Here is a 27,902-nt window from a genome sequence, read left to right as displayed (position 1 = left end):
CTGCCACCATTTTATTCTACAGAGTGTTGGCTTTCAGGAAATATATAATGTTGGGGGGGGGGGGGGGTTGAAGTAATTTTCAAGCCTAAAATGTGGATTATAACACGGGCAAAAAAAGAAAAAATGGTCTCGGCAGCAAAAGGGTCCTCAAGGAGTTAACTTGAAGGTGCCCATAAAAGAGTTTCCTGTAAAGAAGATAGTAAATACCACCTTTTCCGTGGCCCACTATACCCAGTGCTGCTGTCATGAAGAAAAAGTGTCCCCTAAAGTCCCTTCAGAAACTGACCCTTCCGCGAGTGTCTGATTCCTGGTCCCCCGATATGCTCAGTGGTTCTACCCACTGATCCCCATGTTACTACTGCATCCTGTAGTGACAATATCTGATAACATGTCTTCATGTTTGGCATCATCTTACCCACACATTGTGTTGTCTTTGCAGGTGTCAGCGGAAACTGGATCGAGATTGCTTATGGCACAAGCTCAGGAGCAGTGAGGGTGATCGTTCAGCATCCGGAGACGGTGGGCTCCGGGCCTCAGCTCTTCCAGACATTTACAGTTCACCGAAGCCCTGTGACAAAGATCATGCTGTCTGAGAAACATCTCGTATCAGGTATATGTGCAGATGGGCTGTCACAAGTGTATCGTATTCTGTTTACTTAATATGTCAAATGAGTACAAGTAGTACAAACCTGGCAGAGGTTCTAGCCCTTCCTACTCCATCAAAAGTAAAAAAAAAAAAGAAATGTTTTTTGCTTGGTTGTATTTTTGCAGGCTAAGCTTTGATAGGCAGAGCTATTTCATTTTTGTTGTAGTACCTGTGAACTCTTTAGGCATTGCGCAATGCTGCGTACATTTTTGCTACAAGGATTCCTTATATTACTACTGATGCAAGAAAGGTTTAAATCGGTGTCTTGTTTTTTTTCTCCTAGTTTGCGCTGATAATAATCATGTCCGAACCTGGACTGTTACGCGCTTTAGAGGGATGATTTCCACACAGCCGGGATCAACCCCCCTCGCCTCCTTCAAGATCCTTTCACTGGAAGAAACAGAGAGTCACGGGAGCTACTCTTCAGGCAACGACATAGGTACCTTCTCTTTGTTACACTGGTAGGGAGCGTGCTGGTTGTGTTCCTCCTGATGATGTAAATGTCCCACTAGAGGCAATGTCATTTTCTTACTTTACTAACTTCTCATGAAGCATGGAATTCCTCTTTATTGCCCCTGTGTCATCATCACAGGGACCAAAGAGCCAATCAGAGCGTTGGGAAAGAGGGTGAGAGAGAGAGCGCCTTAGGTCACATCCTACTTATGCAGGGCGTCCATTAGGACTTCGCTTGGGCCCCCTCCTCTGGCGATGTGGAGAGCACCATGCTGTCAGTAACCACACGTGGGGATGGAGCTGGCGGGTCCTGCACTGACTAGTGTTTGGTTGAAGGGTTATCAGCAGTGACAACAGTGATAGCCCTCCTCCGTGGTTCTTACAGCTGCTGCACAGCGTAAGCACACTGCAGTGATTTCACTGCAAGGCATTTTAGGGTTGTCACCCTGTTAGAAGAAGTGTCGTTGGTCTCCGATTCGGTCATCAGGTTCCAGCGATTTTAGCGGTGCACATTCCAGGAAAAAGAAAACTGGCCCTAGCAAAAATGAGCATTTAACCCTTAGGCCTCGTTCACATGTAGCGACATATCGCGAGAAGTCGCCGGCCAATGCTATTCAATGGAGCTGTCTTAACTCCGCGTCGCTCGTCGCGGTCGCAAGTCGCTTCTACCGGACCCTTTTTTCGGCGGATTTTGCGCGATTTTGCTTTTTTTCTATGGAGCCCGACGGAGAAGGTCGCGCTACCGTCGCTGGATCGTCGCCCCGAAAGTCGCGCTATCCCGGCCGCTGCAAAGGTATGTCGCTACATGTGAACGGGGTCTTACAGTGCAGTGGTAGCTTTACTGGAAGTGTTAAGATTATTTTAGCCCGGGGTTTTTCTTTAATTGGAAATGTATTTAAAGTGACAAACAAATGACTCCAGCAAACAGTTTTTAAGCAATTACAACAAAAGTTTTTATGCCTTTTGAAATAAAAATTGACCATTGTTAGCGCCTGCTCAGTGTTCTATGGTTTGTTCCAACCCCTTTAACTTTCACTTGTGGTGGACAGCTTGGCCTGCAGGTAAATGTGGAGAAAAATATAAGTAAAAGGATGTAAACAAAAAAGGAAATAATTCACTGAATGCTATCATTACAAGTAGTGACCACATCCAATCCGAGTACAATATGTTCCCTGTGGCGGGTAATAAAATAAAAAGAAGTAAGTATGAAAGCCGGCATGAGTGTCTCCCGAGAGCAGGCTGAGTTCTGTGGAGAAGAGTCAACATTTCATACACCACACGGGCACTGTGACCCTTTAGAATGAACAAGAAAACTAGTGGAGCCAATCTAGCAAGTCATGTCTGGTTGGCCAAATGGAAGACTGTTTTAAGATTTCCTGTTTGGTTTGCTTTTATAAAGCTGGCAGCGATCATCTTACTCGCTCACCTTAGTTTTTGTTAATCTGTGCTTGCAGGACCTTTTGGAGAAAGAGACGACCAGCAGGTGTTTATCCAGAAAGTGGTTCCCATCACTAACAAGCTGTTTGTGAGGCTTTCTTCAACTGGAAAAAGGTAACCGTGTAACTGTGATGTCACCACATTACTGTTTATTAAATCTTGATTGTCTTGACCAAGATAAAAATCTCCTTTGCCACCTCCCTGCTGCAAAATTCCTCCCTAGGTATACTTGAGTATTGGATGATGTTGCAGCTTATCTAGGTAGATGATGTAACTTCAAACACACTACATGGCTGTTACATGGGGAAAGTCACATGCTTCCCCATATCCTGAAGCCCCACTCCCACTCTAACAAAGTGCAGAGACGGCAAAGGAGAATATGAATTATTTTTAGGCGGGGAAGCATACACTGTCACTATGGGGTCTATTCACAAAGCTAGCCGAGAGATCAGCCATCGCTTCGGCTGATCCTTCGGCTAGCTTCGGTTGTGGGAGCCCCTCGGTGCAGTCGAACCGAAGGGCTGCTGTACTGGCTATACACTATAGCCCGTGCTGCTCCCGAAGGCAAATGCTTCGGCTCCACTGAGCCGAAGTGACAGCCAAACACCTCGCAAATGACAGCTGGGCGGAGCCAGCCGTGATCTCACGGCTGGCTCCGCCCAGTTGTAATGACAGATCAGCATCCCCAAATGACCTGGGGACGCTGAACTGTCATTAAACAATGACAACTGGGCGAAGCCGGCCGTGACGTAACAACTGGGCGAAGCCGGCCGTGACGTCACAGCCGGCTCCACCCAGTTGTTATTCATTGGCCAGGACCTGCTAGAAGACTCTAACAGGTGCCGGCCAATAGGAAACAGTTGGGGCGAAGTTAGCTGTCACTGCTAGCTCCGCCCAATTGTTTCTTTTTTTTTTAAATCTTTTTTTTTTTTAGATTTAACATTTATTTACATTTTTTAAATCTTTTTTTCAAACTTCTTTTTTTCTCATTGATTTCCTATTCTGCTCGGTACCTCAGATGTTGGATCCGGTGAGTCGAAGTCCTTCTGCACTTCGGCTCAGCCGAGCATGTTCGGCTGACTGAAGTGCATCCGATGTACTGCTGATTTCAGCCAGCCGTACTGAGCCGTAGTGAATAGCCGAACGTTGTTCGGCTCACTTCACTTTGGCTCAGTTATTCACTCGGCTGCCTCTGGCAGATTAGTGAATAACACTGTATGACCTGAATGGGCAATGTCTCAGTGTCTCTTTGAGATGGCCTCTTAACAATGTCATTGTACAATCTATTTCGCTATCTAATGGGAGGGTCAGCCTAATCAACCCATTCAATGCATACCTAATGAGAATGATCACACACTATATATAATTATAGATTGTATATATTTGGCCAGCTTTACATTAAGAACCAGCTGAATGGAAAACGGAGAACAGAGCTTACTGAAACCTGCTTCAGCTGTCATTTTTAGCTAGCACTAAAAGAATAACATCTCAGACGGAGGTGACACGGAATAATGCGTAGGAGGGTGTCCTGAAAATGCGCACCTTGGTTGGTCAGGCTCTGCCAACAGTCAAGCCGTTTCTTTTAATGTGGTGGCAGAAGGTGGTGAGACTTGGCTTCCTATTCAGGTAAGCCAAGCCCTTTATAACCAAGTGAAACCAGGTTCAGGAGGGTGCACAAAAGATGCGCTAACAAAGGTAATGGCAGGGCCTTGTATTGACTGGCTGACAAGTTCACTCAAAGATATTCCCCCCGCCAGTTGGGTTTATTAGTTTTAGATGAGTTAAGAGTCAGGTTTGTTTTTGTTTTTTGCGGTCTATGTCACCTTTGGGAGATCTTCTCACCATTGTCATTAGACGAGAAAATGAGGGGCTGGGGGGATCCAACATTTTACAGTTGTCCCTGGAACAGGCGTAGAGGGGAAATCTTCCAAGTTTTAGTGACATCTGTCAAAGATAGGATTTCTCCTTATTCTGGAGAGAGTTCCCTGGGCACAGGAAGTGAAGAGAAATCTTCCCGATGGGAACAGACGGCAGCAAAAACCTGAAAAATATTTGAACCTTCCTCCCTCTAGTTTTGCCTGGAGTACCACTTTAATGAATGAAAATACTAAGCAGTTTTTGTCCTATGCAGAATCTGTGAAATCCAAGCTGTAGACTGCACTACTATCACATGCTTTACTGTACGGGAATGTGAAGGATCTAGTCGTATGGGCTCCAGGCCTCGGCGTTACCTCTTTACTGGACATTCCAATGGCAGCATTCAAATGTGGGATCTGACCACTGCCATGGACATGGTTATAAAGATAGAGGACAAAGGTAAGTGACTATCAGAGGAGGGGTGCTGTGTGGATAGCAGCTGTAGCATTCTTGATGCGATGAGCATCTTGCATCAGCTTTCATATATTATGTTACTTATTGCCACATCCTGCTACTGGTGTATGCTGGGAGCATTACAGAAACCCTCCAGTGCTCTTAGTATGCACAGGTGGCAATACTGTCATTTGCTCTGTGTTCATTAGCCACTGTAAGGAATAGAACAGCGCTGGTCTTATATTACAGAAATCCCTGAAGATAGTGCTAGGTCTTATTTTCGGGGTAGGTCTTATTTTCGGGGAAACACGGTATATGAATGTGAAGCTCATTATGTTTGCCTTAGTTTTCCCAGATGTTGGCGGCCCAACTGAAGAAGAGCTCTTGAAGTTACTTGATCAGTGTGACCTTAGCGCTTCGCGATGTGCTACGCCAAACATCAGCCCGGCCACCTCTGTGGTTTACCAAAGTCGTCTTCGTGATTCCAGCTCCAGGTAAACTAGAAAACCTGTGTTACAGTCCGTTCATTTATAGCTGTGTGTGCATGTCAGTGCTATTCAGGATTCTTCTCTAAAACTCCCTATAGTTCTTATTCTTTCAAAACTCATGAAAGAGTTGGCACATGGCAGTTAAAGTTAAAATTAGTCTTCTGGTGGGAGTGCCTGCTGTGTAAGGGATATAAGTTACTTATCTGGCCTTCAGGGGGTGTCACCAGTGTGGTAATGTCTAGTGCCATGGTTCCCACAAGTGGGTCACCTCATGCCTGCCACTGCTCTATCTGAGAGGCTCCTCAGCCTCCCCCTAGAGCAGCACTGTCAGTTCTTGTGCCAAGCAGCCATTCAAAATATGTGGCCTGGTGCTGAGTGTCAGCTTGAGGTGGGGGGGAGTGGGCTGGGTGTATAGCCGCGAGGGAGCTCCATCCATAGGTGCATGGCTTACAGCTCCCTCTCGTGCCATATAGCCGTGCTTGTACCGGAGTGATGTCACATTTTTTTTGGAGTGTGTATTTGGTTGTTTGAGGGAGTGTCTGTGGTTGTGTGCGTCTGTCAGTGTTTTTGAGGACCTGTTCCAACTAGTGCTGATCACGATTAATGCACTGTACCATGCATTCTGCTGCACGGGTGCTTTGTGTTGCCATTATTTGAATGGCACCCCAAACGCACCTCCCGCCCACAGTTCGCAATGCCTCGAGCTCCAGTGTGGTGCCACTTAATGACCAAAGACAAATGTGGGTCCTGAGGTTACACAAGTTGAGAACCACTGGTCTAGTGTGCAGCGATTTGGGGCAGAATCTGCCGACCCAGAAAAAGCGTTGTTCCCTCCTAATGCTGTGTAATTCTACAGTACAGCAAGGGTTAAACAGTTCTGTGCATTTAGCTATTTGCCTGGTGTACCCCTTTTAATCTTTTGTCCTTCATTACAGTTTACAACTCCAACACGAAACAATACACGAAGCTCCCACCTACGGCTCAGTGAGGCCTTACCGTGAGAGCCCCCTCTTAGCACGGGCCCGGCGCACAGAGAGCTTCCACAGTTACCGAGATTTCCAATCCTTCAGCTTCAACAAAAACAACTGCGAGAAAGCGAACCTGGAGAATGGAAGTTTGGAGGCAAAGGATGACCCAAAAACAAATGACCACGAGAGCTGCTCTGCTGACAAAAAACCTGCAATTCCTCTAAAAGGAAGCAAGGGTGCTGAGGCAATTTCTGATCCTTGCCATCTCCCTGATAATGCTGATGTCAGGAAGAGGATCATAGAGGAGGAAAACGATCCCAAGCCAGAGACGAAGCGGAGAAGCGGGTTTGACGGAGCGTTTCTTGGCAGACGTAAAGTATCACAAGTACCTCATTTAAGCTCCTCACCTGGGGATGGCGGAAGTGAATCTTCTGGTACAGCGTCGCCATCGCCTACAAAGTCCACCACTTCACCACGGCGCAAAAAAAGTGATTCCTCCTGCCAGGACTATGCATTGTGAAATTACTAGCTAGGGGGAAATCTTTGCTGTCCAAGCATAAGTGCAGGAAACAAGCATAGTGGGCTTATTTATGAACACTACAGCAGTGTTTCCCAAAGTGTGAGATGTGTATCATTTGTGCTATTCACCCGTACTAACAGTAGTACATGGCAAGGGTTAGGACATATGTACAGGATGGATTTGTGGGGGCCGTAGACTCACTCACTGTATTATCATCTGTTAGTGGCAGGTGGAACAGGGATACTGGATGTATTTACTACTAAGGGCTCCATGGCCGTATTGAAAGAGGCCGTGTAAATGTAGGACACAACTCTTCCAGAGGGGCTGAGAAGGCACACGGAGGTTCCAGACTTTCCTGATGATTGGTCAAAACAAACCTGTCCTATATGATGGTTAGTAAACCTAACAACACTGGTAGGCCTGGTGTGGAGTCCCTGGAGAGAGAATCAAACAGGGGGGAGGACCTACATCCCTCAATTTCTGCAAGCCCTATTAACCAGTCAAGAGGTACAAAGTGCAAAGATTGGGGTACTAGATCTCCGACTTTAGGACCTTAATCAATGGCTGCCAGGGCACTCAAGAAACTGAAGGGTACACAGAAACAGACGAGTGACAGCAGAAATAGATCAGATGGCCCATTAACTATCCCTTTTTTTTTTTTTATTTTAACCTTTTTAGGTTATAGATCAGTATATAGATCTTTGTCGCAAGCTACAGCTCACGGTATACTGAGACGCCACAGCTGGAATGGATCCCCGACAATTCTGTCTGGATCAACCCAGTTGCGTGAGAGACAGCTGGCTCTGCCTATCTAGAGGCAGAGCCAGCTGTACCCTCCCCCGTCCGTTCCGCAAGTCAGCGCTGGAGGATTGGACAGGAGAGGGGGGGATCCCTGCAGGGCGCCGTGACTGGCAGTCACCGCTCTCTGCAGGAAGACGATCGGGAAGTGAGCGAGCGACGGTATGTGTTCGCTGACTTCCCGATCTATAGAGCTGTCATGTGACAGTTTCATTGTCACGCGTCGGCTCTAACTATGTGGATGAGTGTAAATCACTCACCTTATAGTTCTCCTTTAGGGACACAGGATTTAGTTAATCTGATACAGTTGGGTTATACTGACATCTTCCTCCTGACGAGTGTAAATCACTCACCTCATACTTCTCCTTTAAGTTCACTAACTGTTGACTGGCTCTCTACCTCTGCTGAAAGTCCTTTCCAAGCATCAGCTGCTCTCACAGTAAAATAATACTTTCTAAGGTTAGTTTTGAGCTTCCCTTCGCTAGTTTGAGGTCATGTCCCCATGCTCTTGATCTTAGCTTCATGTTAAATACCCTGCCCTCCTGTATTTTGAGGTTTTAGTCATGTCCTCCCTTTCTCTTCTATCCTAAGTACTCAACATACAGGTGAAACTCGAATAATTAGAATATTGTGCAAAGTTCATTTATTTCATTAATGCAACTTAAAAGGTGAAACTAATATATGAGATAGACTCATTACATGTTCAACCTGTGATTTGTCATAATTGTGCTGATTATGGCTTACAGCTCATGAAAACCCCAAGAACCCCAAATCCACAACCTCAAAAAAGTAGATTATTACATGCAATCAATAAAACAAGGATTGTACATAGAACAATATCGGAGCTCTGAAAAGTACAAGCATGCATATGTACTCAGTACTTGGTTTGGGCCCCTTTTGCAGCACTTACTGCAATTACTTTTGCACGACATTCTAATTATTCGAGTTTCACCTGTATACTGTATTATATGTCAGTCTCTCCGATATGTTTTATCCCTCAGACCTTGCACCATTCATGTTGCTTGTCTTTGGGCTCGCTCTAGCTGTTCAATATCTCTTTGTAAGTGAGGCCTCCGAAATGGAGGCGTCTTCTTTAAATGTTGTACGTGAAGTTTACTGCCTGTCATATATGATAGGTTTACTGTCTAAAAGACAGGAGTAGGTATATGAATGAAGACTTCCATGTACCTTCTCCCAGCCATCACCTCTAGGAATGAGCAATGCTGCTGGAAGTACCCTACTTAATGCTGCAGAGGGAAACGTTTGACCATCCATTCCTCCTTCGGCATAATTCCTTCATTTGCTGTCTCACTTGCCAGCCTCTGTTGTTGTTAGGGAATTTTCAGACTACAGAAATAATAATTTGCACAAGCTGCTAAGAATGACTAGGTTGTGATGATGAGATGCGACTGGCCATAGTTTGGGAAACACTGCATTGGAGGAACAAGTGGAAGCGTTGGCCAGTGCAGCCAATCAGATTCCGGCTGGATTGTTTTCAGTGCATTATGAATATCCTGTATATACTTGTCCATTCCTTGGATCTTTACCAAAGCTACAGCCTCCAACAGAATCTTCACACCCAACACTCCCTGATGGTGGATGCCGAGGTCTCGTGCCGCAGACCGCGGTCCCATCGGCATTGGCTATAACCACAACGTGAGGAGACCTGATATCTGACACGTCTGGAAATGTGTCCGCTTTTGCCGGGGGCAGTAGTTTATACCTCTGCATGAAAGCCAAGACCTGAGGAATGATCACCAGGATAGGCAAGTGTAGATGCATATCTCTTGCAGGGTATTTTATTTGCCATTATTTAGGCAGTCCAGCCTGATTGGTTACCATGGTCGGCATCCCTTCTTCTCTTTCCTTCAATTCCTTTATGTGAATTGGACTCATTGTGTTCTCACTGGCCTTTATTTATGTGTGTGTGTAAGGGAAGAAATGTCTGTCTGTGTTGTCCACAGAAACCAATCCCAGCTTCCTTTTCTCTTTCCCGGATCAATGGAGTGATATGAACATTTTTATTACCATGGGTAACAGACTGAAACAATTCTCTCATCTCATACAGTAGTAAATGAGGCCAGCAGTGCTTGATTTTCTTTGATCTTGCTGTTAAAGCATGCTAAGGTTTAACTCCATCTCTGTTTAATCCTTTTTTTTTTTAAATATTTTATTGTTTAGTAATATATTTTTATGTTTTGTTCTATACCGGTATTGTAAACAATACTTGTACAAATGTTACCTAGCAAGTCTACTTTGATGCATATATATATATCATATTTCTAGGTAAGAAGACGACACTAAGGGTTTGATCAGAGTGCAGTGCGGTTACCTTAAAACTGGATTTGTGATCCAGCGACTCTGAACTGTGATGGCTTGATCTCCAAGTAGTTATAGTGGCTGCATTTTCATATGTTTTCCTGTTTAAATGATTAGTTATTGTACACAACGTCCCGTAATAATAGGCGCACCTTTATTTATTTCACAGTGGGACTTGTGCCCTTACTAATTGCCCCCCGTACCTCCTATTCTCCCCACTGCCAATCAGTTTTTGGTTACCTACCCATCTGTCTGCTGCACAGTTCTACTGGTTGCACTCTAGCACACTCCATGTGCTCCAACATCATAGCTTTGTTTAACCAATTGAATTGTGTAGTAAGGGCATTCACTAGACATTAAATAGGAGGAAGGCAGTTCCTTTAGGGGGACGGGTAGTCTCTTTTGCGGATTTGGGGTGGTCAACAGTCCTTTTCCAATGGAGTAAGGGACACTGTAGGGACTACTAACAATATAGGCCTTCCTTGCCTGTTAAATTACTTCTTGCAGAGGAACCTCTGTGATCATCATTCATTCTATCAATACAGTCCGAAGTATAATACCTGCCAATGCAACCTTTTTCTGACCATATACCAGAAAAAACAACAACTGCATAGTTTTTAAGGGGACGGTTCATTAATTTTTAAATAAAGTTTATTATTTTTTTGGGTGGACAGTGATAAGCTGAATTCACATCCCTTGATGGACTTGTGATACCAAATGCATTGAGGGACTCTACTTCTAATTCTTTGTGATGTAAAATAAATGGAGAAATCTAACAGGAGAGAAAGCCTTGCTGTGGCCAAGCCAGTGGGTGGTGCTGGGAACCAGAGCAGGGATTTGGTGAACAAACTCCACCAGTGTTCTGGAAGGGAATAGCCACCAAGTTCCCTGAAATAACAGCGCTGGTTGCTAATGTGTAGGCATACTCTGTGTACAAATACATAGTACAGTGGTACCTCGGTTCACAAATGTAAGTCGTTCCACGATTCGGGTCGCGAACCGAATCAAATTTTCCCCTAAAGTTCAATGTAAATAAGGTTAATCCGTTCTGAACAATATGTAAAAAAAAAATTTTAACCACAAAAATATGAAACAAAGTCCATTCCAGTGTGAAGAGAGTGAACACTAACCTTTGCACTTTCTTTGGAGCCATGCTGGAATGAATAATACTGTATGTGCTAAAAAGAACACAAAAAAGCTTCACGGCAAGTGTGCACAGGTCTGTCTGCGACCGCGATCTCGCCTAGAGGAAGCCACGACCACGTGTCAAAGAGGGAAGATGGCTGCGTCGTGTTCGTAACCCGATTTGGAGTTCGTGAGTGGAAGCAAAATTTTGCCGAACCGAATTGTTCATGAACAGAAGCGTTCGTGAACCGAGGCATTACTGTGTATATAAATATATATAGTTTCTATATCATTCCCATTTATGTGCCTGTATACTGAAAGATGTGGTCACCAGAGAGATCAAGTATCTTTGGTTCATTTCAGAAAGACCCAGATGTGGCAAGGGGACTGCACTGTACAACTGTCTGTACAAATCCGCAATGTACACATATAATTTATTGAGTGACACAATGTTATTTATCCTAATCTCTAAAAAACACTGACACAGTCCATATACATTTATCCAAACTATTTAATTTATATTTCTTTTTTTTTTTTTCTTTCATGGAAATATAGCATAATTTGCACGAGACGCAATAGTCCTTTTTATATTTCAGCGGCGTTTGCAAAGCGTGGCTTATTTACAGCAATATTGCACTTGGGTGTCTACACGCACCCACTTCTTGAATGCACCATTTGTCTAACTCTTGTTTAGATTTTTTGTTTTGTTGTCAGTATTGAACGTTCCAGAAATCTTGTAACATTAACTGAGCTGGAAAATAAAGACAGACCAATGTAAACTATTTTATAAAAGTACTATGTAACAAAGTATATATATATATATATATAAAAGATGTAATATGAGCGGAGTTTACAATGTGTGATGTGTTTGTGCTCACTCTGTAACTCGGTTTACATTATGCAGAAAGGAGGTATTAAAAGCTTCAGTTTAATGTACATATGTGTGTGTGTGTGCTGTCATTACTGTCATTATAAAGGTGAAAGTCACAATGACCATTGCCAAAAGAAATCTCACCACTCCAATTCCTTAGCCGCCATTGTCCTGGCAGGAATACCAGACCTCGCAAAAAAACAGAGATTTGTGTCCTTGACATGATTAAAATGTATTCAACATATGCTGGGCAGCATGATAACCAGCGTACTATACCCAAAATCTCAATTATGTACAAACACTCAGCGATCAATGATCGCTGAGTGCTTGTACCCGTTCTCCTCTCTGACACACACTGTCACAGGAGAGCCCATCCTCCTGTGACAGCGCTGACTGTCTCCGCCCCCACACCGCTCTGCTGCACTGTGATAGGCAGCCGAGCGGTGTGGGAGGAAAGACACTGGCCGCTCACAGCGCTCGGCCGGCTGTCATTTTCTCTCTGATTCCTTTCATCCCCGCTGGGCACTGCTCTGTGTCCCAGCGGGGATGAAAGGAATCACGGCCGCGCCGGCAAAACGGCAGGAAAATGTCACTTTCGGCATTTAGCCGAAAGTGCCATTTTCGGCCGGCGCCCCCCCTTCACTTTTCGCCCGGGGCCCGCGCCCCTGCTGCACCCCCGGTTGTTACGCCACTGGTCACTGAGGGTCATTGCATGTAATATTGAGACTGGTCATTGAGGGGTTAATGCACCTACTCTGAGTGCTGATCTCGGAGGTAATGCTAGTACATTGGAAACTGGTCAGTGAGGGTTATTGTATACAATGGAATAGAAACACAACATAACGCAAACGCAGCCCACATTAGGCACATGTAACTTTTATTTCATGAGAAATACATGCACTTGAATACTCTCACAAGCAAACAGGAAGTCAACCATTTACTTATATCCCAGGCAAAGGAAGGACTGCCAATAGCTCCAACTGTTCATGGCTAACGATGGGATGAGTGCACTGTCTGCAGTTCAAATGCTATGACCAGCACACCTCCGCCTCTCTTTACCACTGACTTGTATCACGGATCTGCCCTTTCTTCTGAATTCTTAATCGGTCATTGGCTGCCTCCATGTCACAGCGGTAGAATGATGAAGGCATCTTCATACAGCCGGTATCAATGGTTGTCTCCGTGTTACAAAGGTGTATCAGTGAAGGCTGTTTGTTGCTTGGCTACTGTACTGAAGCTTTTTATGGTACTGATGAGATCTTCATCATCTACATACTGAATTTAAAAAACCCATAGAATTAGATATACAATGGTATGTATGTACGGGTTTGTGTGTTTAAAACCTGATTTCCACAGCAAAACAGCATTGTTTTTTTCCCCATTAGGTTTCCACCAGTATTGAGACGTCTAGTGTCATAGGCCCACACTTCTCTCTGTGCTACTACAGACATTGGGCAGCAATACTGCTGTTGCTGTAGCAGCTGTTTTTTTTACAGGGCCAGATTGCTGGATGGGCAGCAATCCTTTTTCAACATAGGATGGGACCAGCTATGACAGGATAAGAAAGACTACAGTCAATATACAGCATGTTAATTGCAACTTGCTCTAAAATTCCTTTATGATCCCCAAAGACAAACAGATATTACCCGGGTCAGCTTTCTACGATTATAATTTTTGCATCTAGAAACACGCCTAGCAATGTAGTAGATTCACTAGAACGAACTCCAATGGGAGACTATTGAACAGTTCTACAGATGCTACAATAAAGAATACTTTCCAAGGATGATAAACCATTTCCCTCTGAGCGCAGTGTACCCCTTGTCTTTGCAATGACCTTAAAGTGAACAGCTTTAAAGGAGAATTATGGGGTGAGTGGAAAATGCTTATCCCCTTTTGGGATGCACCCATATATCGGCCGCCGAAAAATAACGGCCGAAAATGGCACTTTTGGCATAATGCAAAAAGTGCCATTTTCGTGCCGATACATCGGCGCATCCCTAATTTCTTTCCTCCTCGCTGGGCGCTGCTCTATGTCCCAGCTGGGAGGAGAGAAACTGATAGCCGGCAGAGAACTGCGGGAGGAGAGCGCAGTAAGCGGCCGGCGTCTCCTCCCACACCGCTCAGCCGCCTATCACAGTCCGGCAGAGCGGTGTGGGGGTGGAGACAGCGCTGTCACAGGAGGCTGGGCTTTCCTCCCTACACCGCTCGATCAGCCACCTGTGACAGCGTGTGAGAGAGAAGAGCAAGGTGATACAGTGATCAGTACATAATTGAGGACATTATATGTTAACTATGCCCTCAATTATGAATGCATGGGAGTGATCTATATCACCTCCTGTGCATTCATGGTTGTGGTTATAGTAAATAGGAGACACAGAAAAAGAGATAGAGGACTTTGTGTTCTCAATCTCTTTTTCTATTTTAAAAGGGAAATATCAGGGGCCTGCTTAGACCCCTAATATTTCCCCGAAGCCCCTAAAAGTAATGTAAAAAATAAAAATATTTAATAAAAAATTGAATGAATCAATAAAAATAAATATAAAAAGTTTATAAAATATTTTAAAAATTAGAAAAAATTAAAATAAAAAACATTTTCGGTTTCGGCCTGACAATTTTTTTATTTCGGTTTCGTTTCGGTTTTAAAATTTCCATTTCGGTGCACCTCTAATCCCCATAATTCAAGACGACCTGTGACACCGAAGCTGTCACAGGATGGTTCTATTGACTGGGAAGTGAGCGAACACATACCACCGATCGCTGACTTCCTGTTCATCTCCCTGCAGAGAGCAGTGACTGTCAGTTACCACTTCCCGCAGGGATTCCCCCCTCTTCGATCCTCCAGAGCTGACCGGAGGGACGGACAGGGAAGAGGGCAAGCCAGCAGGGTGGATCCCGACAGTCTTGTCGGTATCCGTCTCGGCTGCAGCGCAGTCCTTCTCTTTCAGCATATAGTGGACAGAAGCCCGCTATATACTGGGAGGAATTTATCAAAACCAGAGCAGACAAAATGGCAACCACTCAGGTTCTCTCTTCAATTTGTTCAGTTAAGATTTGAAAATGAAAGAGAGAAATCACAGCTGCTCCATTTTTGCCTGCTCCAATTTTTATAAATTCCCCTCGCTGAGTTTTAGGTCACCAGAGGACATTAGTATATGTCCTCCCATGACCCTGAAGAGAAATCAAAAAACGGTTACCCCATAGTTCTCTTTTAAACCGAGCTTTCTATATGAACCATTTATACAAGATGATCATATACCCCTTCATCGTCTCTTCTAAAGGGTGAGTCCAAGAAGACCATACAATGGACATCAAACCAAAGGCCACTATCGCTGGAAGGCGTGACATGATTTCTAATCCTTTGCACTGTGCATCAAGGGCCCAAGCAAGTTTGAAAAACTTAGTTTTAAACAATATTTCAAAGTCTGCAACATGCTTACCATCCCGCTATCATGTCCTTGAATAACGCTATCCCATATAGAGCCTTCCAGAATGGACTTCTTATCCTGGGAAGAGATCAGTTGGCTGGCACTGCGGTGCAGGGAGTTCTGGGAGAAGCTATGGCTGATCTGGCCTTGGCTTGTTTTTCTGACCACCATGGTGTTACGACTGGTGTGAGCCTCCATTCCAGAAATCTTTATGTCGGATATTCCCTGAAGAGGAAATCAAGTTTGTATATTACGGTAGACACAGTTTGCAAAGTGCAGTTAGAAAAAATGTCTCAATGTGTAGTTGACGTGACAGCCATGTCATAGAATAGGCAGATTCTCCCATACTGCACAAGATTTATGAAAGGTAGAAGCCTGGTCCCTTACTGTGTGTTGTGGTTCCATCCACCGGTCCCTGAAGTACAGGCGGTGGGCCAGATGAGAATAAATAGTCGTCTTCTGAAGTGGCTTCTGCTGTCTATTTGGAGGCCTACCACACTCCAAACACAACCTATATGTGGAGCCCTTTAACACTTGTGGCGAATCCTGTTTCTAATATGCATTACTACATGAGTTTATGATGGGGCTGGGCAAGTCCCAGAAGCCAGGTAGCCAATGGTCCCTAAAAAAAAAAGCTGGTGCCTAACGTTTGAGTTTTTCTCTAGTTGTTGTCAATGGAGCTTGCTCCAAAAAAAAAAAATACTGGCTCCTGAATTCCATATAAATTTGTCCACGCCTGGTTTATGAACATTTTGGTGCATTTTTCAATCTATTCTTTTTGCTTGGTTATGCAGTGAGAGAAACATTAAAAAAATTCAGCATATTCTTCATTTTGAAGATGCACTAAGGCGTAGGGCATAGATGTCAGCTAGCTACCTATGAAAGAATAAGATTTCTGCTTTCAATGCATTCTCATGTAATAAAGGGTATGTGTTGTACTGCAGGGAAACAGACCAGTGTGAACAGGCCCCTGGGAACACATACTGCTCAATGGACAGATCTTAGGATCAGCGGAACCCTTTGTGATTTTCCAACCCTAATACATAAAGGGAAAACAACTCAGCAATACTTAAAGTGACAATAAACTCTGGAGGTAAATCTTAAAAATACATTCAAGTACCTTAACTATTAACAAAAATGTATCTTATTTGTATATCACTCGGCTGCAGATCCTCAAATCATCTCTGAATTGGTGCTGACACTGTCCTTCCTTCTGGAGGTTGACTACTTTTGTTCCCCATGGTCCCTGTGTGTGTTTTAAAGTAGGCACCGCTCCAAGCTCACTCCTGTGACGGACTACAATCTCAGTACAAATTAGAAAACTAAAAAGGTGAGATTGTAGTCCATCACGGGAGTAACCTTTGAGCGGTGGCTATTCTACAACACACACAGGGACCATGGGGAACACAAGTAGCCCCCCTCCAGAAGGAAGGACAGTGTCAGCACCAACACCAACGGACTTTCAACTCCCTCCAAAGGGAGTTGAAAGGTTTTCTATGGGGTTGAGATGTGGAGACTGGCTAGGCCACTCCAGGTCCTTGAAATGCTTCTTACGAAGCCACTCCTTCGTTGCCCGGGCGGTATGTTTGGGATCATTGTCATGTTGAAAGACCCAGCCACGTTTCATCTTCAATGCCCTTGCTGATGGAAGAAGGTTTGCACTCAAAATCTCACGATACATGGAGCTGCGGCTGGCGTGTGGGCGGGCGTGCGGGCGGGGCGGGAGCTGCGGCCGGTCTTTACATTTAAAATTCAGTTTATGTGCAGCTACCCCGAAAGTAAGACCTACCCCGAAAATAAGACCTAGTTCGGTGGTAGGTCTTATATTACAGAAATCCGCTAGGTCTTACTTTCGGGGTAGGTCTTATATTATAGAAATCCCTGAAGATAGCGCTAGGTCTTACTTTCGGGGTAGGTCTTACTTTCGGGTAAACACGGTAGTTGAGGTCTACCTATGATGCCAATTACAGGCCTCTCTCATCTTTTTAAGTGGGAGAACTTGCACAATTGGTGGCTGACTAAATACTTTTTTGCCCCACTGTTGCTTAAACATCCTTTGACTTTTATATCACTTTAAGGTCTTAAATGCTGAATTGCCGTCAAAGGGGCAGAGAGTCCAGAAGCCTTATGTAAGAAACGGGCCTTGCCTTTTGGTACAAGGTCCGCATTACCTTCAGTACTTTTAGTGGGAGCCCCAGATCTACATATCTGCACCAGGTTAGTGACAAATAATGAAAGTGTTAAAACTATGACAGCCAGGCAGTTATAATTTTCAGAGTGAGACATCAGCAATGGCGTCTCATAGATTCCTCTCAGTGCAGGTCTCCTTTAAATCAAATTTCCATGCCACAGAGATCTGCATTTCAGATATCACACAGGTCATGCTCAGTAGAAGACATCTTTCATTGCATAAAACACTGCACACCCACAGCAGGCGCAAACCAACACCAGCATACCTCCAGGTGCATTATGTAACTTTTTAACATAATCCGATTTGATGAACCAGACAATTCAGCCACAAGATCACTCTGAGTTTTGAAAAAAAAAATGGAAGAAAGTTAGTGATTTTGCCTTATCCCGGGTTAAAGGACAGCCGCCCTCATTTATCAAGCAGCAAACGGACCTGAAGAACCTTAAAGTGCATTTCAGGCATCCTAAAGTGACCTCTCAGTTACCAGTATAGAATAAGATTTCAGCATGCCTAAAAGCCAGACAGACAAAATGTTACTTTTTTAAAGTTATGGACGGAATGGCAAAGTGATAGGACATCTGTCCGACTTAGTTGGGTCTGTGTCCCCACTGAGTTGACTTGTAGGAACAAGGAGGACAGGAAATCTCTCCGTTGTGGACACAGAAGCTACAATACCCTTTTTTGCTGTAAAATGTGGAAGGATGAGAATCCCATTTAGGTTATATTTACCGACTTTGGCTTCCAGTCCCTATGACAGTCTCTTACCTTGTTTCTTGCCCTGTTGTCACAGGTATAGGAAGTGGAATAAAATCTTACCAACAGGGTCAAATTTTGGCTGCAGACAGGTTTTGAACTCCAGGAATTAAAAAAAAAACCTTTGCAGTGTGGCCCCCTCCTCTACACTGCAAGGGTTAAATGCTTGTCAAGTCCAAGGGTAGAGGTATGAGCTGCACTACTCAACTTATTCCTCGCTCCTGAAGGCTTCCCCCACGCTGTGTGACCGGTCCTCCCGAATTATTATTATAATACAGGATTTATATAGCGCCAACAGTTTGCGCAGCGCTTTACAATATAAGGAAGACATTACAATCACAATACCATTCAAGACAAGATGGTAAGGAGGGCCCTGCCCCTGAGGGCTTACAATCTAAAAGGGAGGGACAAGGGATACATGAGGAGGTAGCTGTGTGGGGATGAATTGTTTGAGAAAGTGATAGTTCAGTGGTTAGGTTGAGGTGGGATAGGCTTCCCTGAAGAGATGAGTCTTAAGGGATCGCCTAAGCCCGAAGCCTCTTCGCTAAGGCACTCCGGCAGGAGGTCACATGCTGACATGACCACATACAACGCAGGACCAATAATCCTGCATCGCACCTGAGGATGGCAAGGGCACTCCAGAGCGTCAGAGAGTAGAGCTGAGCATCTGAAGCCTGCCAAAGAGAGAAATAGATTTTTTTTTTACAGCTAATTCCCCTACCACTAAACTGAATAAGCATTTAACCCTTGCAGTGCAGGGAGGGGGTGGGGTGGGGTGGGGGTAAGTGCATGGGTATTTTTTACGTGATTTCTGGAGTTTGGCTATAAGCACTTTTGCAGCTTCATTGACTTAGAGGCTTTAGCTGTATCATGCAAATTTACTTTAATAAACACTTAATTTATTCATTTGCACCTGATAACCAAGAACCAACAATGACCATCACTGATCAGTGAACTGGGAAAGGTCTGTCAAGCTGGAGTTTCCTGGGATTCTACAGATGTCTGCAGGACGGGAAAATATTTTCTATTAAAGCTGAATTCCAGGCAGATATAAAAGACACATTAACGCAGCTCTGTCTTCAGTTACACATTATTTCATGTATTGTTTTTAAAATGTAAGCAGTGTGAGTACCTGAATCAGACCTGGTATCCATCTTTTGCAATCCCCAGTACAGCAGAACTTAGACCTAGAGTGGAGAAGCAGCACAGGGAGCCAATCAGTTGTGCTCCAGTCCTTATGTGCTAGCAAGGAACATGCTGATAGGACGAGAGAGCCGACTGAAATTAGCTCATTAGTCAGTTTCTGCTTCACTGTCCAGTCACACGCTGGGGGTATGCACCGCCATATGACATCACAAATCAGATTACAAAACCAAGCATAGGCAATGTATAGGGAACATCGATCCAGTCTTCAACGGCTCTGCTACTACAGTATAGTGAAGGGGCCTAGTTATTTTACATGTATGTAGAGTCTCCTATTGACAAGCTTCATATCAAGCAGTGTAATGGCCATTCCTGCTGAGAATACAGGATAAGCCATTCACTGTTTTTAATCCGTGTGAGCAGACTAATAGTTTTGCATCTATAGAGACAAGTAGTAAGGAACTACCAAGCAAAATATGGCTGCACCTGGGGCTGGATTAAGAGTATCATGGGCCTGGTGCTGTATGTCGGTCAGACGGGAAGCAGCAGAGACGTCTCTCTAATTAGGCGGCCGCTCACTATGCCTGATGAGAGAGCTGCCGCTGCCTCTGCCTGATTGTGTTCAGCCCAACCGCCCAAGATCGCCATAGGTCATTGCCTATTTTCAGTGGTGGGCCTGGAACTGGTGCTCCGGAAGCCCCTATGTTAATCCGGCCCTGGCTGCCCCCATATTTTAAGATAATTTGCATTGGGTTAAACACATTCACTGGAATAGCTAGAAACTTTAAAAGACTAAAAAATACCTAAGGAGAATAAAAGGTTGGCGGGAAAGACAACCATTTATATACAGAACAAATAAAAGAAAGATGGTTCTCATACATGCAGATCATTTTATAGACCCCCAAAAAAACCCCCATAGTCTTCCTTCTCTACTGGCAGGAACCTTCAACAGGCCTGAGATCTGCTACTTCTTCCAGAATCAGTCTAAGAGTCCCATGATTGGTGCTGACATGTGTCAAGTGACAGCTGATCAGCTACTTATAACCTGAATCCTCACAATTAAGGAAGAAAGATTGAGGGAGACAGATGCAACAAGTCCTTGGAATTTGTCTCCTTAGGAGACACAGAGAACAAAGTCACCAACTGTCAGCCAGGATCTAAAAATGTTCTGGTGATTCATACAAAGTCTTTGTTGTTGGCATGGAAAAAACTCAGCGGTTTTATTGATTTATGTATTGAAAAGCACCGAATGAATGTATTGAATGAACTGTATGAATTGGCTCCTGAACCACTCATCATTTGGGTAAAACAGCTGGAGCTGAATCCCACCTTAGATGCAGTTACAGCTTCGAAAATGCTAATAGTTTCTTATTTCTATTGGAATTTCTATAGCGTTGACAACTTACAATTGGCTTTACATAATGCACATTCACGTCAATCCCTTCCCTGAAGGAGCTTACAATATACGGTCCTCATCTCACATGCATACAGTGACAATTTAGACAGGAGCAAATTAACCTTCAAGCCTGTTTTTGTAGTGTGGTAGGAAAACCCACGCAAGAACATGCAAACTCCTTGCAGATAGTATCCTGACCAGGATACAAACCGGGTACCTCCAGTACTACATGGCAGAAGTGCTAACCACTGATGTGCTGCCCATGGAAAACTAAGGGTAGGGATGCACCGTTACCGGTATTTCGGTATGGAGTACCGATATTTTTTTTCCGATACTGGCAGATACCGAATACCGATACCAGAAGTCCCATTAAGGAAGCCAGGCGGCATGTAATGACTGGCTGGCTTTCTGAGTCTGTGTAAAGACTCGCCACCCGGCTTCCCGATTAGCAGGGAAGCCGTTCCCATGCTTCTCATCACTAGGTGACGAGAAAGCACAGAGCTGGCTTTCTGGTCAATCAGGAAGCCGGGCGCTGTGTAATGACGCAGCGTCCGGCTTCCTGATGCATGAGGTGACGAGGGAGCATGAAGCCCGCTTCCCAGCCAATCAGAAAACCAGATGCCGCGTCAATACACGGCACCCGGCTTCCTGATTGGCAAGCTTCCCGACCAATCAGGAAGCCGGGCAGCGAGTTTTCTGATTGGCTTGGAAGCCGGCTCCATGCTCCCTTGTCACAAGTGTAATGACTTGCTGCCCGGCTTCCCGATACCGGAAGTATCAGGCTAGGCATCAGAACATTTTTAGCGAGTACGAGTACTCGCCCAAATACTCTACATTGACACCGATACCGATACTAGTATCAGTGCATCCCTAACTAAGGAATCTTCAGCGTTGCGTTCTAAGTCCAAAAGAAAATGATAAACTAGATAGTGGAAAAAGACCACTGTGGTATAGTTGACATGAAGGATGACAGTGTTTAGTGACAAACCACAAGACCTCTGTACTTCAAGTCCTGTCATTATACAATAGGTTACAATGGATAAAATAAAAATGTCTGCCTACATGTGTATGGTTAACAGGCACACATTACAGCTGATCTTATAATCTAGGTCTCGTGATTCGGGCAGTAAAGCCAGGTTCTGCACTCCTTATGACCTTCCTGTATACTTTACTGCAGGTGAGCAATACAGTCTGGTCCAGGACCCATCCTGACCTGTAATTGGGCAATGAGGGAGCGGAAGCACACTGATGAGAGCACCACACTGCACACTTCTCTCAGGAAGCTCTTAGTGTTAGATAGACAACATTGTGCAACACAGTTGCCTGGTTGGCTCATACTGCTTCCCAACCCTTCCCACTTTAAGTCCTGCTGTGCAGAAGATTACAAGAGACAGAAAGCAAGGCAAGTTCAGGTATTGCTGTATGCTTGTATGCAAAAATGCATTTAAAGGGACTCTGTCACCTAAAAAAAAAGCTGCTGTTAGGGATAAAGGTGGGTGGGGGTGTAAGGCCTGTAAAGTAATGCCTAGTAGCAGCTTTTTATTTATGGAGTAGCAAAATCCCTTTTTTTAATGGATTAATTACAGTAGTTGCTTGTAATGTCTTACTTGAGTTTGTTTTAAGGCATAATACCAGCAAAAAAATTAATAGCAAATTAAAAGATAAAAACTGAGCTTTTGTTGCAATATCCATTTTTAATCTGGAGCTCTCCCCTACAGTATTTTGTTTCTGTAACTAGATGTCCTCAGTCTCATCTCCAGCATCATTCAACCCACTTCCTCTGAACCCAGAATGTCCTGGACCCGTCCCCAGCCTGTGACTGGAGCAGTAAGTACAGTGAGGAGCTCATCTCTCTGTCACTCTGCCCTCTCCTTCTATCACCATGCTTCTTGTCAGCACAGAAACTGATTGGCTTCTTCTGCTGTGTCTTCCTCGTACACTCCAGCCCTGATGTACAGGCACTGCAAAAGGCTGATAGTAGGGCAAATGTAGGTATTTACACTGCTTGCATTTAACAAAAAATACATTTTATTATGTTTTAATGATAACAGAGCTACATTAAATTGTGTCTATTACATTTGCCTAGAGTTCAGCGTTAATGTACAGTAAGTAAATATATCCACTTCCTTATCCAGGACATAAAAAAAATATCAATGAGAATATAGGAAGTCAGAGAGGTTATAGGTAGTCAGAAAGGTTAAAGGAAGTCAGGGAGGACACAGAAAATCTGAGGGAATATAGGAAGTCAGTGAGGGTATGGGAAGTCCGATATGTTGTAGGAAGTCAGGAAGGTTATAGGAAGTCAGAAAGTAAATAAAAAAAGTCTATAATGATATAGGAAGTCAGGGAGCATAAAGGAAGTCACCAAGGATACGGGAAGTCAGGGGGACGTGTTATTATGTCAGCATCAGTGAGAGAAGGAAGTCTCTTTTAACAAGACTGGTAGGTGGGGTACCAAGATAAGATTCTGTACAATGTGCCATATGACCTAAGGCTCTCCCTAGTGCTTTACGATAAATTATTATTATTATACAGGATTTATATAGCGCCAACAGTTTGCGCAGCACTTTCCAATATAAAGAAGACATTACAATTAAAATGCCATTCAAGACAAGATGGTAAGGAGGGCCCTGCCCATGAAGGCTTGCAATCTAAAAGGGAGGGGCCAGTGATACATGAGGAGGTAGTTGTGTGGGATGAATTGTTTGAGAATGTGATAGTGTGGTGTGAAATGTGGTATCTGTACAAACACAGGGTAATCCTCGATGGTTAGTCCATCTTCTCTAGCCCTCATTTGATGCACTGCTGTGTCTTACCTTTTCTAGTACATTTTCAGCAGGACCAACTGGGTTGCAGGCTTGAATTACTGAAGAGGGCAGAGCAGGTTGCTGACTATCTGACCGTTTCTAGATGTCAAGATACAGAGATGTATACAGGAAGGAAAAGAGAGAGCAAGAGTAAAAGAGTGAGGAAAAGAAGAGTGGAGACTTCTAAGCCGACAAAATTCTAAGCACTTGGATGTTTTCACGTGCACCTGAGATTTAGGATTCATTTGTTTTTAATGAAATGTATATGAAGCTTACAAGAGACAAAAACAAACATTGCAAATAATATAAAACTAGGCCGGCTGACATTGCTCTGGAGCAGTTGGTTAAAACAGAACTAAACTGTTTAGAATTTTTTTGGTAGAAGAGAATGTGCCTGTATCTTCTGCCAAAAAACGGCTTTCCCTCTTTTTAACTTTTTCATTTTTTTAACTGTACACTGACTGTGGCACATGCACAGTGCAGTGCACACTGCTGGCAACTATAAGATGCCAAGAGTAGGAGCCCGCTGTTGAAATAATGTAACTTCAACTTTTAAAAAATATATTTTATTTTTTTTCAGGAAAGACCATAATGGTTTGATGAGCCTTTTACCCAGACATATTAAAGCCCAACTGAATCCTCAGTTAAAATCAGCTAAATACATTTCATGTGCATCAAAACAAAAGGTTCCCAATGTCGTTCAGTTTGTTTTCTTGCTAAAACAGCCACACTGGAAGTAGAAAAGCCCGTCCCCTGCCAGCATGCTGCAGAGAAGGACCCTTGCTCTCTGTGTGGAAGCAGTGATCCCATTGCAGAGGTTCAGCACGACCCCCCCTCCCCCTGACTGAGTAAATAGGGAACATGAGCTTTGCTGATTGCAGAGCTATGGGTCTGATTTAGTAGCGGGCGTGTCGGACCCCTGATACGAAGCTAATGCCTTCCTAGAGACAGCAATGATACCACTCTGCAGCTTCTGGCAGGGGATATACTTTTCTACACCAACTGTGGCTGCTTGAGAAAGAAAACTGTAAGGCATTGAATACATTTTGTTTTCATGCACCTGGAATGTAGTTAACTTTTTTAAACTGAGCATTCATTTGAGCTTTAAGTTAAAAAATAACTTTTTTTCAAACAATACATGTTCAGTTTCTCCAACTTCTCAATTTCTACCCTTTATTGATAATACTTCAAGATACGAATGACTTACATACCGTGTAGGTTTCATTTTCAGAGTACTTTGATGGTGACATTCTCTGTTGGAGCGGAACTAGCGGAGGGCGCTCCCTTGGGAAGGGATGTTTGGTCAGCTTCATCTGCAGCACCAGGGACAGAAAAACGGCCAACAGCAATAAACCCAGCAAGGCCATCAGGATTATAAACCACAGCTCGGTATAGACAGCCTTTCCTCTCACCTCTGTCCCATTCTTTGTGCTGGGAATCGAGTGCGCGGGGGCTAAAGGGAGAGACAGGAACATATAACTATCCCATTAAACAATATATATTTACTCAATGGACTTAACTGTCATTGACTTTAATTAACTGGCAAAGTCCACTGTACCTATCCAATTATAGAACTAACTCACAGCTAATTAAAAGCAGCATTGAATGATCAAACCCTCTTAAATGCACATTCCACTTTAACACCTATGGGGTTATTGTCCTGTTTTGTAAATATACATTTTTCAATCAAATATTGAAGCAGATAAAATATTTATTTAAAAAAAAATGGAGCTAGTATGCTTTTTTTTCCATGTGTATGGTCAGAGGATGTAAAACAAAAAATAACTATTATTTACTTTACTTACATTTATAAAGGAAATGTGTCATTCTCACAAATACATAATTAGAATTAACCAGTTGCAATTATAATACATGGTTTAATTTATGTAGCTGTGAATCAAGATTGCTAATTTGTCTTAAAGGAGAACTATGGGGTCAGTGTTTTTCCCCATAGTTCTCCTTAGGGTAACGGGAGGACACAAACTAGCGTCCTCCCGTTACCCTAAGCTCAGTATACCGCGAGCTACAGCTCGCGGTATACTGAGACGCCGCAGCCGGAGCGGATCCCGACATCGGCGTCGAGATCCGCCCAGCTGCGTGAGTGACAGTTGGCTCTGCCTATCTAGAGGCAGAGCCAGCTGTACCCACCCCCTCCCCCGTCCGTTCCGCCAGTCAGCGCTGGCAGATCGGAGCGGGGAGAGGGGAATCCAGCCCCTCCCCCTGTCACGGCAGAGAGCCGTGACAGGATCGAGAGGTGAGCGAACCCGGTATGTGTTCGCTCACCTCCCGATCTACTGTTTGCTAGAACTCTACTGTTTGCTAGAACTATGAGGTGAGTGGAAATCACTCATCTCATAGTTCTCCTTTAAGGTGTTTGGATTGTGCAATGCCTGTACATTTACCGACAACTGTGAAGTATGGAAATCTATCTAAACCCTTGGTTCTCAACTGGTGGGTCATGACCCAAAAGTGGTTCACGGCCCAGTGTTCAGTGGCACGCGGCCTTCCACTCTTCTAGGCGAGTGGCTCCTCAAGCTCCCCCTAGCTCAGCACTGTCAGTTCTTGCCCCAAGCAGCCATTTAAAATATGCTGCACAGTGCCGAGTTTCAGCTTAAGGTGGGGTGGGCTACGAGGGAGCTCCAGCCATACGTGCATTGTTTACAGCTCCCTCGCATGTCCTGTAGAGGTGTCTGGACTGGAGTGACGTCACATTCTGGCTCTCGGTACATCCACAAGGCATGCAAAGGAGCTGTACAAGTAATGCACATATTGGATGGAGCTCCATCACAGCTGCAGTGTGTATGTGTGGTTAAGAATGTGTGTGAGATTGTGTCTGTGGTTGTGTGTGTCTGTCCGTGTTTTTGAGGGCCCATTCACACTAGTACAGTGCGCTAATCGAACAGTTCAGTGCAATCGCATCTACTATGCGTTCTGGTGTGGGAGGTGCATTGCGTTGCTATTCATTTGAATGGCACCCTGAACGCGCCTCCTGCTCACATTTCAATCGCCCGCACCAGAATACGTGGTACCGAAATGCTGTGCATTCCATTGGAGTGCGACTTGGGTCGTGACTTAATCAAGGAAAAATGTGGGTCCTGAGGTTACACAGGTTTAGAACCACTGATCTAAACCATTGATTCTGTTCATGTGCAGTCAGGTAGACCCTTGCATTACATAGTTTGTAGTACATTGAAATGAGATAGCACAATCAGACTGTAACTTATGTGGTCAGTTTTATGTTGAAAATGTTTTGCCAAAAAGGACATTGCTTACAGGAGCAGTTTTTGTTTTTTTGGCAAAAATGTCAACTACCACCACCTAATTATTGGTACAGATGCAGAGTGAGCCTTTCCTGCAAGGCTTCAATAGTGAATATGTTTGTGAAAGTTCTGATTTATCCAAGTCACGGTATAGCTAGTAGAAGTTGGCCAAATCTCTACATGCTGCTAAGCTTGACCCCACTGACTCACCATCTGTTGTCCTGTCTCACTCTGGTGTTAAGGTTGAGCTTCTGCCAGCTGAAGGATCTGGTGCTACTACGTCTCAGTTTTTGTCATATGCCTGGTGTGGGTTGCCTGTCTGGCTCAAGATTCTTTCAGTGACCAACTCACCCAAATTCCTTTCATTACTCGCTGCTTCTGTTGCGCCAAAGCCTGGTGGTCCAGACACTCACCTCAGAACTGAATTATATGCACAAATACAGCCTTCATAGTAGTGATCCACTGGTGGATGGAAATGTTTGAGCAGTTCTGGGACACAAATAGAAATGATGTGACTCCAGATGTGTGACGGGACCTGGATTGGGTAACCAGTGCCCTGGGAAGACCTAAATTGCTGCCAACATGCAGAGCAGGTTCTAGAGACCAATATGGCTGCTGCGTACCCTACCTTTTTATGGTGAGGGGGTGACTTATCCACAAGCCACCTTATTGGCCCTTCTGAGATAGCTGACCCAAGCTCCAAGGCCAGGAAATAAATTATATTTAGTCAGTTACTATGGTGGAGAAATCTCACATTGGTTCAGTGGGTCCTCGAACCATCAGGGTTCGCTTCAGTCCCATGGTAGACCCAAATCTAAACCCCATCCCTAATTCCTACTTTGTATTGAATGTACATAGCCTGACTATAGTAAATATTGGCCGTATACATCTCCAGGTGTGCACATTCACCCAGAATGGCTATTATCTTCTAAACTGAAATAAAATTAGTCAAATTGACATGTCAGTGTTTGCCATTTCTGTGCATGCATATG

The 27,902-nt window shown here is 44.2% G+C and overlaps 2 protein-coding genes across 2 annotated transcripts in view; one reads left to right on the top strand and one right to left on the bottom strand.

The window, feature by feature from the left end:
* KCTD3 (potassium channel tetramerization domain containing 3) overlaps nt 1-6,976 on the top strand; it is a 55,511-nt gene extending 48,535 nt beyond the window's left edge. The window contains exons 13-18 of the mRNA XM_018576180.1: nt 440-610; nt 930-1,085; nt 2,554-2,650; nt 4,668-4,852; nt 5,202-5,340; nt 6,270-6,976. Of these exons, the coding sequence (XP_018431682.1) occupies nt 440-610; nt 930-1,085; nt 2,554-2,650; nt 4,668-4,852; nt 5,202-5,340; nt 6,270-6,822 (1,301 nt within the window). The 3' untranslated portion in view covers nt 6,823-6,976. The remainder of the gene's footprint in view (nt 1-439; nt 611-929; nt 1,086-2,553; nt 2,651-4,667; nt 4,853-5,201; nt 5,341-6,269) is intronic.
* Nucleotides 6,977-13,120: 6,144 nt separating this feature from the next.
* The window catches only part of USH2A (usherin), a 534,204-nt gene continuing 519,422 nt past the window's right edge, over nt 13,121-27,902 (bottom strand). Inside the window, exons 76-79 of the mRNA XM_018556052.1 lie at nt 24,862-25,103; nt 23,660-23,749; nt 15,373-15,585; nt 13,121-13,210 (exon numbers count right to left, since the gene is read on the bottom strand). Of these exons, the coding sequence (XP_018411554.1) occupies nt 13,121-13,210; nt 15,373-15,585; nt 23,660-23,749; nt 24,862-25,103 (635 nt within the window). The remainder of the gene's footprint in view (nt 13,211-15,372; nt 15,586-23,659; nt 23,750-24,861; nt 25,104-27,902) is intronic.

This window comes from Nanorana parkeri, unplaced genomic scaffold (assembly GCF_000935625.1).
Source record: "Nanorana parkeri isolate BGI_ZX_2015 unplaced genomic scaffold, ASM93562v1 scaffold1, whole genome shotgun sequence".
Lineage (NCBI taxonomy): Eukaryota > Metazoa > Chordata > Amphibia > Anura > Dicroglossidae > Nanorana > Nanorana parkeri.
The sequence above is the reverse complement of the archived record's forward strand: the minus strand, read 5'-3'. Positions and strand labels throughout refer to the sequence as shown.